This window comes from Fringilla coelebs (assembly GCF_963513975.1).
Source record: "Fringilla coelebs genome assembly, chromosome: 12".
Taxonomy (NCBI): Eukaryota; Metazoa; Chordata; class Aves; order Passeriformes; family Fringillidae; genus Fringilla; species Fringilla coelebs.
This window is the reverse complement of record NC_140038.1, coordinates 9,309,253-9,324,478: the sequence shown is the minus strand read 5'-3', so window position 1 is coordinate 9,324,478 and position 15,226 is coordinate 9,309,253. Positions and strand designations below refer to the sequence as shown.

The window sequence follows — 15,226 nt, the reverse complement described above, 5'->3', positions numbered from 1 at the left end:
GTAAGACCAACCAAGACAGTTTGGAAAATAAGACCCAGAAAAGTTTTTGGATTTTGGGTGTTTATTTCAAAATAAACAGCCCTCTTCTGTTTCTGAATAGACTCTCTGGACACCCAAAGTTTCCAATTCTTTTGGCTCATTCTTTGCCTACATCAGTCTTCCACCACAAGTTTAGAGGTGTGTCCAAACTGAAATTTCTGGGTAACAGCCAAGGAAGGAAAATCTGCCTAAGTTACAACAGGCATGACTTCCAGGTCCATTTTTTTCGGGGATTGAGTATAACATTATTTAGTAAATTGTTGTTACAACTTGCTAGAAAAAGTGGGTTTGTGGCTGTCAAACACAAACACGGGGTTTTGCAGTGCTGTCTCATACTCTGCTAGAGTGTACAAACCAAGTCAAAGAAAAAGCATCAGAGCCCCAAAAGCTCACAGATGGGGTTTTTTGTTAATGTTTTTTCATAATTGTAGTCTATTAAAGGATACTCTTTTATTTCTCCCTATAAATATCTTACTACACATTACTGCCACTAGCCAGAACTCTGCCTGCCTTTCTGGAGTCTCAGTCTCAGCTCTTCTGTACAGTAATGGTTATAAGAAGAAGCATCCCAAAGTCCTGTTTAATAAAGGTTTTACTGGGAATATTTTATTAGTGCATTATTTGTTGGGCTTTTCTGTAGGACATCAAAACTCAGACATTAAATTTTAAGAAATGTGTCATTTCAATAAATTTTAAATTTAAAATAATGTCCTTTTGAAACTTACAACAGGACATTAACAAACTCATTTTGTTATATTACATTTTTTAAATGGCAGAGTAACACAGCACTGACTCATTTTTTGTGTGGAAAGACTACTGACTGAGAATAGGCATTAGTTAGTCAATGCCCAAATCCATAAGCAGATGACCTGCTATGAACAGGTCTGAAACACAGAACTCGTGTTTCTGGGTTTGATACTCAGAGGCATCCATATATTAAGGTAAGGTCCATGTGCATTATCAATGGGATCAATAGTTATCTCCAATATTCCAGCAAGATATCTATCACTTCACCCAAATTCTTCTTTTTACTTAAAAATGGGGGAACATAAACCACAGTATGTTAACAAACATTTGGTACTTATGTTAGATATATATCTCCAGCATTTAATATTTTATGGTGGTATGCTGTTACAAACTCTTAGTGGAAGAGAGCTATTCTGAAAGCAAATAATCGATTTTCAGTTGCAGAGAATAACCTTAATTTGGATCATCTAAGTGCAATGGAACACTTTGTATATCCATACCATTAAAAATCTGTTAATATTTTACCTCATTAGCCAATCCCAATAGTGAATTCCTATCTGGTAACAAATATGACTTCTCTTGCCATCTAAATTAACCTTCAGTCCCATGAAAGATCAAAAATTTACAAAGTTTTTTAAAAATTCCATCTCTAAGCTGAAGGCATTCATCCTGATAGACCCAGTTTGTGGTTTGAATTTTGTATACATTTATGCTAATATGGTTTGTGTCTTTCTTTATCATAAATGCTTTTCCTAGGCCAAAGAGAATCTGTACACCATAATACTGAATTACTTTGAAAAAAAACAGCAAAGCAGTGTTTGCTTTTAAAGGAGGAAATTATATGGATAAAGGACATTTGTGCAGAATTCTAAAGGATTATCACAATAGCCTTTGATTTGAGAATATATGTTAACTATAGTGATGGTTAAGTGATAAAAGCTAAGACATCAAGTAACAGCAAAGTATGTTTTGACTTATTAAATGTAGGATACACTTTTGCTACAGAGGATTTTTAATCAAACTGGATACATTATCTTTGCTGGTCTTCCTTTAAACAAAAGGAATAGAAGCAATTTTGACTGCAACTAAACAGAACAAAACAAAACAAAAACCCCAAACAAACCAACAAAAACAACCCCCAACAAATCACCCCCAAAAACAACAACAGCAACAAAAAAATCAAAATCAAAACAAAACCAAAAAAACACATGCAAATGGCAGAAAGAGATTTTTGTCCTATTGTCTTTTGTTCTACTGAGTCATACAATAGAAAATGTTATGAACCACTCACAATGTCACAGTGATAGGTAAATGGAAAACTGTGTACAACAGGGAATGAATAGAAAAATATTATATTGGTCATGAGTCATTGCTATGACTAAGAGAAGTAAACACATATTGGTATCCTAATAATCTCAATTTCTTTACTATTAAGGCAATGTCTCAGTAAAAGGACTAATGCAGAGATGTAGTTAAGAGCCCGAGACTTAACACTCTTGTTGGCTTTGCTGTTAAATGCAGGCTAGATCCTGGCAATTAATACTGATTTCAAACACCATGACAACGAGATGCAAGACTGATCCAAACATGAAGGCTTATATTTTGTAAGCAAGGACTTCAGTCTGGTAGTCGCTCCAGGCTGGCAGCTGTCTCTGCATTGCATTGCAACTGGGCTTCTTTTAGCTCATTTGCAGGTTTTCATCAGCCCCCTTCCTACTCCTTTTCACTCTCAGTTCTCCAAAGTCACAGGTTCTGTTTCCCTTAGCTTTTCTTCTTTCCATTAAAAGCAACATATCCTTGTTTGGATCCATGTGCTTTGCCTGAAGCCAAACCACTGCCTCCAACAGTCTCAAGCTCTGCAGCTCTACTTGCTCCTGCAGGATGACAGCGAGGTGTGACCATCACCCAGGGACAGACCAGATGTGAACCAGAAAATCTCTGCTCAAGTAGCTCTTTTCCAGGACAACCTACAGACAAAATTTAACACTGCTCTCCAAGCGTGGGCCTGTGTTTCCCAGGCACCAACACCTGCTCTGGGCTAGCTCCCTTCTTCCCTGCCTCCCAGGAAAGATGCAGAGCTCTCCAACTCTCATAGGGTAGAAGAGAAAGATACAAAAAATGTTTTTCCTAATTTTTGTGACTTGTATAACAGTTTACAACCAATTTCTTTTGGAAATATCTGTCTTGATGAGCAAACCTGTATAGTAGGAAGAGCAACTCTAGTGGAGGGGGAATGTCATACTTATTTTGCGCATATGCATTTGAATGAAATGGTAAACACATGTCTGAATCACCACCACTCAGATGTCATCTTTTTCTCTCTATTTTCAGCTTGAGGGGGAGGAGAGCTGCCAGAACAGAAACCCTGAAGTGATGAGCTCCAGTCAACTGCTCCCAGATTAATTATCCACCAGTGATCCCATGTTTAACACACTACTTATGGATATTTTGCTAACAGCTCAACCCATCGCAATGTTAGAAAAGTAAGAACTTTCCAGGGATTACATATTTGGGCTTTTCTTCTTTAAATACCTTGAGAGTATCCTTCTCCATATGTGTATGAAGTAGTATGTGCTGTATCCTCTTTGCCAGTGCCTAAAACATTGCTAAGACCAGGAGAAGCTGTGTTCTGATATGGTGTGTGACTAAACATCACTAATGCACTCCCATCTTCCCACATCTCAGTTTCACACAAGATGCTCCTTCTTATAGTGTTTCTGTGTTATTTCATTAGGAAAATGGGAATAGTAAATAATTGCTGTTATTAGTTGGTTTGAATTACTTCTGAGGTGGTTTTAATGTTCAAATAACTTTTGAGTACACAGATTTTCAGTGTGTTATCCTTGGTCCACTGATTGGCTTCCAATGATCTTGAAAGTTTTGTCACTGGGAATTAATTACGATAATACCAAACTACCTTAATAGCACACCATCCAAGAAATGTCAACATATCTTCAGGTCTGGCTGGCATAGAAAGTAAACCCACAAGAAGGTACTCCTAAAAACCAGGCTGACTGCCAAGAATGTAGAGCTTTGTGCATGCTGTAAAATGATATTTATTAATGATTAGAGTATTACCTCTGCCAAAAGCCAAGGGAAATGTAAATATCCTCGTATTATTATACAGCTACTGTTTTTGATAAAAAGCTAACTTCAGATAATTCATAACAGGTCTCCAACAATTCCTTATTAGTAAGCACTGAGATCTGCTATTTTGCTTTTTCAGAGACAGCCATTTTAGGCCCCTGTGTCAGTTTTGCTGTCCACAAGTAATCCTTGTCAGAGCAGATTTTAGTTATAGTTTTGGGGCAAGAACCAAGAACCTTTGAGCAAGGCCTCTTAGACACAGGCACTTCATCATTCTCATCTATACATATGTAGCATGAAAGATGGTTTTAATTTTTCAAAGCAATTTGAAATAGAATCAAGGAGATTTTTTTTCCAGTTAGAATTAATCATTGTTTATACAGAGCTTTTTAAACAACACATTTCAAAATGCCTCTTGTCTCAGAGCAAGGAGGATTTGGGCATGATCCCTCTGGGAAATGATTATCATAGCCCTTGGAATAAGTGTCCTTTTGAAGTACTGATAGAGACCAGGCAAATAGAACACTCAAGAGTATTCTTGATAGGAGAAAGGAGATGACCAAGTCCTTATCAGTTAATTTATAATGTGGGATAAGTTACAGTGCTGTATTTTCCCATCCATACTAGAAACAAAAGAAGAATATGGGCAAAAAGAGAGCCCAATAGCTCTCTAAAGTAAGTATGTTGAGAAGTACTGATTGAAAGCCATAGGTAGGTTGGCTACCTGAGGAAGGCTGCAGGAACAGCAGCTTCTCTTGATTCCCACTAGCTACCTCCTCCACACAGTGCTTCAAAAACCTGAAGCTACAGATGGACCAGCTCCAGCCGCAGTCAGGTAATGCCCTGTTCTGTTTAGTCATCACAAAAATCCACTACCAACAAGTTAATAAGTGAACATAAGGTTATCAACCCCTGAAGAAATAAAATAATATTTTCAACTTCCTATGTATCTTCTTCCTACCTTCACCACATATGAAGGCTTTAAAAGCACATTTAGTTTATTTGGTATAATATATACACAACTTTAAAAAAAGTTCCATCAAAAAGTGGCCCCTTGTATGCATAGATAGGTTAAAATGAAGCTCACAAGCTGCTGAGGCTCATTTCAGTCCTTGGGCCAATTTTTCAAGTACCATTTTAACATTTGACTCAAAACCCCCCTACACAAACAGCAGCATATGCTTTGGATCAGTAGCACACTGCTAACATTACTTGAACCAGCAGCTTGAGATCCACTGAAATTTTATTCTAATAGGCATCATCTCATTAGGTAGTGTGGATAGGCAAAGTTCCAATGATACATAACTTACCATACATCCATATAAAAGCAGTTTATTTAAAAGGAAGCTGACAGCAGAGAAAAGATGAGCCACAGGGACAAAAATGGAGCCTTTTAATGATTTCAGAACTGAGGTATTACCAGATATAGAAAATGGGTAGGCAGGCCCAGGAAGAACAGACTCAGGAGGAGGCACGACAAAGCCATTGGAGAATAGATATGCAAATGTTCCAACACATTTCAAGTATTTACATCACTAGTGAGATATTTCCTCCATATCCAAAGCACATGGCAGAAATGTTATGACCTATCACGAACTATAATCATTCAGTTATGTATTCTGCATTATATCAAGACAGTCTCTTATTTGGGGTATTTAAACACTGTAATCTGCAAGAAACAGCTGTCTTTTTAGCACTAAATACTTTCTAAACAATTTTTTCCATGTCCTCAGTTCACTTCTGACTTAATTAATGTGGCTTTCCTGAGTTTGTATGTCACCCCTTTCTCTTTTTTTAACAAGCTGGGTAGGAAAAACAAAAGAAACAGAAAGATTTGCAATTTCATCAGGTAATGTTAACTATGCACTAGGTGGTGTTGGTTTGTTACAAAAGCAGTAACAAAGGCACTCAGATCCTGCGAAGTAATGCTTAAAATGCCATTTGCTGGAGTGAGCACTACAAAGAGAGGACAGTACAGTCTCACAGCCCTTCAGATCCCCTAACTGTGCAGCACAGAATGGGCCTCCAAGCCACACGCACATCTTGCCCACGGAAGGCCACCTTATTTGAGTTTTTACAGGATTTTCCTACCACAAAACAACTCTGTTCACTACTTCAAAGGTCAAGCAGAAAGGATGTTCACATGAGAACTTCCAGCTGCACTTTCAGATAAAAGGCAAGGACACACAAGTGGCATCATTGCCAGCTCTGAGTGGGAGTTGCCTGCAGGCTCCTCTGTTATGGCTACCTGGCCAAGGTTTCCCTGCAGCCAGAGGACAAACACAGCACAGCACAAGGACAGCATAGCCCAGGCCTGGGCACATTCCGGTTAATTGTTAACTATTCTGTGGGTCCCAACTCAGAAACATCTTAAGCATACAGTCAAGTCCCTGCTCCTCCCTTAAGTTTGGAATAACTTCCCAGTGTTGCTCCAATTTGTAAGCCTTACTATATATTTTTCTTCAATTTTGTCTCCTCATCCAAGCTTAACTTGGACCATTTTTAAGAGAGGGAGGAGAGCAGCAAGATCCAAGCACTGGTTAACTCTGACTGGCTTCAGATGGAGCTTCTGTCTCTTGAGTCTAGAACAGTTTCCAAATAGCCATTTATTCTGCAACCACATAATAATGCAGGTCTGCTCTAGAGAAGAGATGTCAGTTGCCAGAGACACTGTATGGACTACATGAACCACTGCCTCATTTGACACAGCAATCCCTAACCCCAGAGGTGGAATTCTGTTTACTGGAATACCAGCTGCATTCACACATACAGATTGGTATTTCTGGAGACTTAAAAATATTTCAAAGCAATTGTTTAGGACTTGCTCTGGATATCTTTATTAAGCACATAAGCATCTAATAATTTTAAATCTACAAGCTCATGACTTCAGTTCCAAGATTGCTACCTCTTATATCTTTCCTGTTAGGACATTTCTATTTACAGATTGTTCGTTCTTCTGATCCTTTTTACTAACCATTAAGACAAATTCTTTCAAATTTACAGCTGAGAGGTTCCAATTAAAACCCATTGTCACTTCAGGTGAATCAGCAATTTCTAAAATATCCTTCTATTCTATCCTACATTATATTCCATCTCATACCTTGGGAGCTTTTAAATTGCATTTTTTATGACTGTGGAACATAAAGGGTGTCTGTCAATTGTTTGTTGAGAACTCTTTGTAAAGCATGTTTAGAATGCAGTGAGATATATTAATAGTATCTCCTCCCATGATATGTTAAATTCATATCTTTCTGATTTCTCTTCCATTTATGTTGTCTTATGTCTCTGTGAGAATTCTTTTTCTTTGTTGAAGAGCCTAAGGGATTTTCTGCAAACATCGAATCTTGCCACCTGCCAGCTCATCTCAGCACCTCTATAGTCTGGGATGTGGTCTAAGTCTGAACAAGTGCTATCTCTTTGGCATGAAAGGATAAATATTCAGGTTTTCTCATTTTTCTGTAGCCAGTTGCTGCTCTGTGGCAATGCCTTTCCATCCTGTTCACACAGACTGTGCTAGGTACACTGATGGGTTTACCTGCAATTTTACAATCCAAATACAAGACTCCAGAGATCAAAGCACACATTTCCCCTTTATGTCAGCAACTCAAGCCACACTAACACTATCTTGTAAGAGTGCCTTATGAATATGGAAAGCAAAACCAGGCAAGCACCAATACAGTGGGATGGCAACACCAGCAATGGGATCTTGTATGTCACAACAGAGCTAGCACCCAGGCATAAAACCAACACTCACACTAAGTCTGACCAAGGCACCCCAGTGAGGAAGATTCAGCTTCACTGGGCTCAGCAATTGCAGCAAGGGTCAACTGGGCAGCTCTCCTCTGCCATCGCACAAAGTTCTGTATTTTAGGCCAGCCCTAAAGCACATTTTCCATATAAAGAAAAAACTCCAGAAATAATTTTAATACAAAATGTTTTTATTGTTTTTGAAAACATTTAAAAAACAATTTTTGAGCACTTTCAATAAAAAAAATAACTGAAATGCTACTGCAATATTCAACTACTGTAGTTTCAGCAGTACAACAGACAACAAAACACTGGGGAAGAGGGGAGAAACTGGATTTCCTGCACTAAATGAAAATGTGGAACAGGGATTTTTCTTTCCTTATGGTGCAGTAAATAAAGCACAGTATAGTACAAGACTATTATATGATCCTCAGATGCACTGCACAAGAAACGCTTTCCTTCTTTTCAGTTCAGAAGTCAGTGCTTATTGCAATTATTTGCAAATTATTTACTTCATGAATTCTTATCATGATAAAATGATGCAAAAATGTTTTTCAACACCAGAACAATAAAAAATAATCCAAGAAAGGAACATATTCAACAATAACTAAGCTGAATTAGTTAACATAAAAAAGTAAATAACTTGTGAATAACTATGCTCACCTGGTTAACACTGAACCAGCTTCAATACAGCAAAAGAATAAAAAAAATAAAAGTGGTTACAGGAATATATCTAGTACTGTACAAGATTAAGTCATTAACACTCATGCACGTTTTGTGATCATGTATTAACATGGTGAAGCAAACTAAACTTAATTTTTCCTGCTGCAATATTCTCATGTAAGAGAATCAAAAATAGAAATATCTCATTGAGATCAATGCACATTGCTACATAAGACAATTTCACCTGTCACTTTTAATGACATTTTGCCTTTTAATAATGAAACACATTAAAAAGTTTTTTTTTTTTTCATTTTGCCTTTTTTTTTAAATCTGTGGGCCGTATTTGTTGCATTTATCCTAAGGAATGTGCCTGCCACAGGTTCAACAGAATTTTAGTGCAATATATGAACCCAGAAAGTTTGCTGGACTAACCAAGCAATCAAATTTAAAGTGTTTGCTGCAATACTGTACACAGGGTACAAATTCACTAGTTTGTATACTTTAGCAAAAACTGCTATCAAAATAATTTATTTCTTATGTTAGTAGGAAGCCAATAATGTAAACAAGGGGTCAGAACTGTCTCAAATTCAAAGTTTTGGAGTATCTGACAAAGACAGGCTTCCATTTGTTAGGATCACAGAATTTTCCTTTGGGTATTGCATACTTTGGTGTGCAGTAGTGCTCTGTCTCAATGTATCATAAAGAACTAACTAGCACTAAGTACAGGGACCTAACATTAATTATAACACCAACACACAAACATCTCTAGAATGATACATACCAATGTACAAAGCTGTGCCTGTGCCTTGGATTTTACTTGAAACAATTCTTATCAAATTTAATACTTTTAAAATTAAACATATATTTGCTTTAAACCCACTGATTATAGAATATTTCTGCTAATTAAATCACATGTTAGGCCCAATGTAATGCTTGCATTTAAAGAGAATTTTAAATGCACTTTTAAAAACCTTTGGTGATGGCTGCATAATTTAGAATGCATCAACTTTAAATCTACTTTTGCTTTTGTGAGAAATCTTCTTACGGAGATTAGGAGTTAGGCTAAACCTTCCTTCCCCCAGGCACCCCTCAGTGTCAGTGTGTGCCTCCCGAGGTGAGGCCAGCCCACCATGGAACAAGGGTTGCTGCAGCACCCGGGCAGCTCCCCCCGCAGCTGGCACTGAGTCCAAGTCACACAAGAACTGAGCTGGAAGAGACCCTCCCCCTTCATCGAAGCAGGTTTCACCTATTCACAGTAGTGCTGGCACTTCACACAGGGTCAGGAAATAGAAACAAAAAGGTGCTGAGTGTCTCTCAGACCCATCCTCCTACCAGGGTGAGAGGATGTTCAACACATCCTCTCAAAAGGCCGTGGGCAAGTACAGGATTCAAGCCCTGCCTTCAGCAAGTTTAGTCTACAAGAAAAATGGTTCACGTCTTACTCACAGACACCTGGCAGGACAACAAGGAGAAGGTTACTATGCAGCTTTTAGTCTCCTCCCCATCGCCTTGGAAGAGTCTCTTGGTCTTAAAGCAAACCAACATCCTTGTGCTTCAAGGAGGGATCAGAACTCCCCAGGTTCGCTCCTGATGAAGTGGCAAAACTTCTGATGCAAGCACAGTGAAACCACAAGGTGCTATAACTTGGCACATCTGTTTGTCCTTGCAGAAGAAGCCATAAACTGGTGATGAACTGGGGCAAGGGCAAGAGAAGCCATGATACACCAGCATCTCCAGTGCCAATGCAGCAGCACAAGTTGAATCAGCACTGCCAAAAAAATTGACCAGTACTGGGATCTCAAGTCATTTACAAAAACTGAAGAAACAGAAGACCACCAAGTCACTTAAAGAAAAACACTAATCACATGAAAAATCTGAGCATCTTCCCCTTAGAGAATCTAGGGGGGGTTTATTGAACCTCCCCCTTTGTAAATTTATGACCACTCATCAAAGAAATGCAAAAGAAGAAATTTTTTCCTGCTCTATTTTCTGCTTTGTGTCAGGTCACAGGAAAAGTAATCCATTTTATATTAGACTTAAGGGATAGTATTGTAGCATACTCAGTGCACCACTTCTTTTGTAACAATCTGCCTCTGCAAGTCCTCTTTCTAGCATCAAGGTCATAGCTGGGTAAATATCTCTCTCTTTTGACCATCAGAGATCCATCTATGCCATGCTGATAAAATAAAAGGTCTTTTTAGTTTTAGTGAACCAATGAGACAGGAGTCTAATTCTCATTTTCCAGAGGGGCAGCATTTTTTTTCCTTTAAAAAAAAATAGATTCATCAACCCTGTCAAATCACTTTTGAAAACTGAATTCAGGCTTCTAAAACAGTAAGGACTTTTAAAAGATTTCTTTCTCTTTACCAAAAGAATGATCACGTCTTACTGTTTATCTGTAAAGTGCCTGGCAGTATTATGGCTCTATATGAAATATTTTTAGATTAACCACATTTTCTAATATTTTAAAAATCTTTTGTTTGAGAGAAAGAGGGCAAGCAAGAAAGACAGAAAGGCTCAACCTACTGAAATAGAGAAAAAATAACATCTTCCTATGCCCTCTACTAGGTTAGGAAAGAGCAAACTTAACAAAAATGAGCTTTTAGAAACACTACTTTAATGAGCTCCAGCAGCCCTCTACTAAAAAAAAAAAAAACCACAAATGGAAAAAAGAGGGAAAATACCATGTTCCTTCTCTAGAATTGATACACAGTACCTATCACTTTAAAATATGGGGGTTATGCCTAGATTAAATCTCAGTGCTCAAAATCTTTTTGCATTAATTTTACCTAATATAAAAACATTGACATTAGAACTAAAATATCAAGTATGTCATGAATATTAATGGATAAAATAACTACATAGATTTATTTCTCTTAAATAAAAAAATTTAGTGCATCTTTTTCCTTGATCATTCCTGTTAGTTTTTCCCATCTCTGTGTTTTACTGGAGATGCCAGTGGCACCAAGTGCTACAGAGATTTCCCGAAGTTCACCATCGAGCAGTGCTCCAGACAGCTACACAATTATCAGGCATCTGCATGTCACCTGGTCCACTTGTACCCACTCCCCACCACCTTACCTACCTGCAGGCACCCTGCATTTCAAACCTGGATGACAAAGGTCAGTAAAGATCATCTACTAAGAAGTAACAACCAATACAAAGTATGGAAAGCCTACTAACAAGCTTGAATTAAAACCCTCCCAAAGCATCAACCATAGCTGTCATCACTGGCTGCCATTAACCACTTCTTTATTTGCTAAAACAAGAAATGTTGAATGGGAAACACTCCAAAATTCAAATTTTAATACTGGCTCTTTGTTAGCCCATCACCTTCAGAGATTTGTTTAAAATTGGTAAGACTGCCTTTTCCTTACTGAAGAATGAGCAACAGGTACAGCAAACTTTTGAAAAATGCCACAATACATAGCAAGTGTTTCTGCTGCGGGAGGCACTTCCATTAAGACAAATACAATACGTCTGTCTTTTAGATACAGTGTGCTACATACATATTATAAAACAAGATTAACCCAACATTTCAACAGCAGGATGATCCTTACTCTCCATCCACTCAAAACCTGATGCAGTCATTGAGTTAATGGATTCATTGCAGATTTGTTGAAACAAGGGGTCATTTTTTAATTCCTCCAGTGTAGCATCATCATCTTGTCCCTGCTGACGACCTGGATCAAACAGTAGATTTGTGTCTAAAGTGTTCAGATCGTTAATGCTGCCTGAGAGCTCGGAAGACAACCTGATGTCGCTGGGAAAGACAGATGCAACGTTATTGAGATCTGATGCCACCTGATTCACCAGCTGCTGGTTTGTTGGCAGACTGTCCTCCCCTAAAAGGTCTTTTACAGTGCTGCTAAAATCTAATTGCTGCTCTCCGATGTCTGATTGTGCTTGGTTATCTCCAGAAGAAAAACTGATCTGATCGGTGCTGCTATTTTTTGTGAGGTAATTTGGTGTTTGGAATTCATAAACTGAAGTGCTGGAATTGATCATACTTTGTGGGTTGGCACTAGGAAAAGCAGTGGATGTCTCCAAAATCTGAGTGAGATTCATCCTGGCTGTGTAATTTGAGGGCATGTTGTTCATTCCCAAACCTCTCACTGCATCATCACTATCAGAATCAAGTTTGTTTAACAACACACTGGTTATTTTTTTAGTGTTTGTTTGTTTCTGAAGAGACGGGAAGGCCGTCTGCATCATCACAGTCAACGGGACTGACTGGCTTCTCTGTGCTATGTTATTGGCACTGGTGTCTGCATGGATATTAGCAAATACATTGTGAACTTCGGGAGTCACTGGACTTCCAAAAGGTGTCAGATTAGAACGTGGTATATTTGACACAGGGTAAACAGTGCTTCCACTGAGATTACGCTGCCGATGGACAGCAGGGCTCACGCTCCGGCATCTCAGACTGTTGTTGAGAGATGAACCAGTTCCTTTGTTGTCCAAAGGAGCAGGAACAGCAAAGCCCTCCTGCTTGGTAGTGCTACTGACAGGGGCTGCCTGGTGCTGCACAGGTGAAACAGGAGTCACACGACCAAAGTGAGTGTCGTGGTGGCGCGGCTGAGACTGGTATGACTGGCCGGGAACTGCAAAAGCGTGAGGTTTCCTGAAGCGATCTTCCACCAGCTCCTGGTAGCTTGTGAGGATGCCATGGTTTGCAACCGAGGAATTACCAACCCCACTGTAGCCGTTATTCATCCACTCGAGCTTGGTTTTGTCAGGATGGGTAGCCATAGGCCGCTGCATTGGCTTCACAGGGCTACTTGATATGATGCTGGCATCATGGTAAGCCATGCTAGAGCTGATGGGAGTAAATGCAAATGGGTTTCGGCATTCCACAGGACTCGGAGGGACACTGCTGCTGCAGTTGGAATGGGGTGTGCCAATGGGCGTGTGCCGGCTGCTTCCTAGGGCACTGTCTACCGGAGTCGTCTGAGCCAGCCTTGAACAAGGGCTCTCTCGAGACATGTTCTGAGATCCAGCAATCATTTCGGAGGTGGGTGTTGGAGTTGGGGTGGGAGTGGGAGTCGGGGTGGGAGTGGGGGTGGGAGTGTGAATTGGAGTGCTGTTGTTATGGATCGAATGGTAAAAGTGCGTGCTGCTTGGATGAGATGATACGGGAGCTCCTTGAGCTGCAGCCTGACTCTGAAGTGCCATTCCTAGACAACCACTATAAGGATGGGAATTATTCATGGACATTTGCTCCTCCATGAGCACCAGCTCCTCCACAATGCTGTCCTGGGTAAGGTCGTCATCAAATGAAAAGAAGTTTTCATTTGACTGAGGGACTGTATGCTCAAACTCTTTCAGCTCAGACTGCAGAGGTAACTGACTTGAAGACTGTGCTTGTATTTGATCCAAGGAGTCCTGGATCTGGCTCTGTAACTGCTGGCTGTACACATCCTGCTGTATACCTTCGCAATGCACTGGCTCCCACGCCGATTCCTGTAAGTCACTAGAGCCAGAGTGCCCAGCAATAGTCATAACACTGATATCTTGCTGCTGATCACAATTCACAGATGCAAAATCAGAGGTTTTGGTGATATGGTGCCATGTATTTGGGTTAAAGCTGCCATCAGATTTTGAATCATTTTCTATGATAAACAAGTTTCCTTCCAATTTTACTTTTATATCTGGAGATGAGGCTGATGCAAGCTGCTGTTCTAAAGCAGGATCACAGGTATTTAAATTGGTGCTCAAAGAAAGGTCTGTTGCTAAGTTCGCAGCAGCTGTAGGAGGTACAGGTACTGTCACAGGTACCTTGATGGGAACTTGAGCAAGTGTTGCTGTATTGTCACTGTTAGCTATTGATCCAACCTTCAGAGACTTCTTAACATTGTTAGCTTTCTGACCCTCCGCAGCATTGCCAGTTGTAAACTGCTCCACTAGTGGTTTCTTTACAGGTGGTAACTGGGAATCCTGAAGTGTGGAAGGTTGTCGCTTTCTTGGACTTTTAGTGCATGTTTTGTCTTTAATCATAGACTCACCAGTAGGAGGTGAATTGATGCTGGTGGTGGACAAGTTTTGACTGGCAACTGTGAGCTTAAGAGTGCTTTGATTATTGCCTGCTGAAGAAACTGGTGTGATTTCATCAGACTGTGTCTTATATTTGGTCCCTGCTTCTTCAGCTTCCTGATCACAGCCCTTACCTGGTTTTAGCTCCATGACATCATCCGTTGAAACCTTCAAGGCTGCAACCTCAAAATTAATTAGCTGTGCAGGAGGCAGGTCAGGGGTTGCCTTTATGGATTTAGACACGTCAGAACTCTCTTGGCCCTGTGCAGAGTTCTCATCCAGCAATGCTTCTGGTTCTGTTTTGATCTTGACTGCAGGTGTAGCTGCAGCAGCGCTAGGCTTGGATCCTGGAGACTGAAGTGAAACAACAGATCCATTTTTGATCTGTGGACCAGTCCGCCCTTCTTCCACTGCTCCTGCACTAGTGCTAACTGAAGGCGTCTGTTTGACGGGCACACTACTGCTGCTCGGGGCAAGAGATATTGCTGTCATTTTTACCACGTTTAAGGAATTCACATGTGGAGCTGGCACAACAGTCTTGATTGGGCTACTGGTAAATAGCACCGTCGTGGGAGAGCGGATGGTGAGAGCACTGGTGTTTGCTGGCTTGGGTAAAATCTGCGGGTAGCGATGCCGGGCAGAGCGGTCACCAACGGGGCTAGCGGGAACGTTCTGGGGAGTCTTTGGTGGCTGCTTGACTGATTGCATGTGCTGAGTGACCACCTGAACATTGAGCGGCAGGACCTTGCTATCAGACGATCCCATAGGACTTGGAGAAGTCACCAACTGCCTGGTTCTTGGCACCTGGAAAGAGAGAAAAAGAAAAGGTGGTAATGAAGCCACACGACCTCAGCCCCAAGCATTTCAAAGGTGAAAGACAACATCGCTCAATACACCAAAGTTACTGAAT

At 40.1% G+C, this 15,226-nt stretch overlaps 1 protein-coding gene across 1 annotated transcript in view; it reads right to left on the bottom strand.

Moving 5' to 3' along the window:
* Positions 1–7,790: 7,790 nt before the first annotated feature.
* The window catches only part of RFX7 (regulatory factor X7), a 47,906-nt gene continuing 40,470 nt past the window's right edge, over positions 7,791–15,226 (bottom strand). The window contains exon 9 of the mRNA XM_084213835.1: positions 7,791–15,120. Coding sequence (XP_084069961.1) covers positions 11,809–15,120 — 3,312 coding nt within the window. The 3' untranslated portion in view covers positions 7,791–11,808. The remainder of the gene's footprint in view (positions 15,121–15,226) is intronic.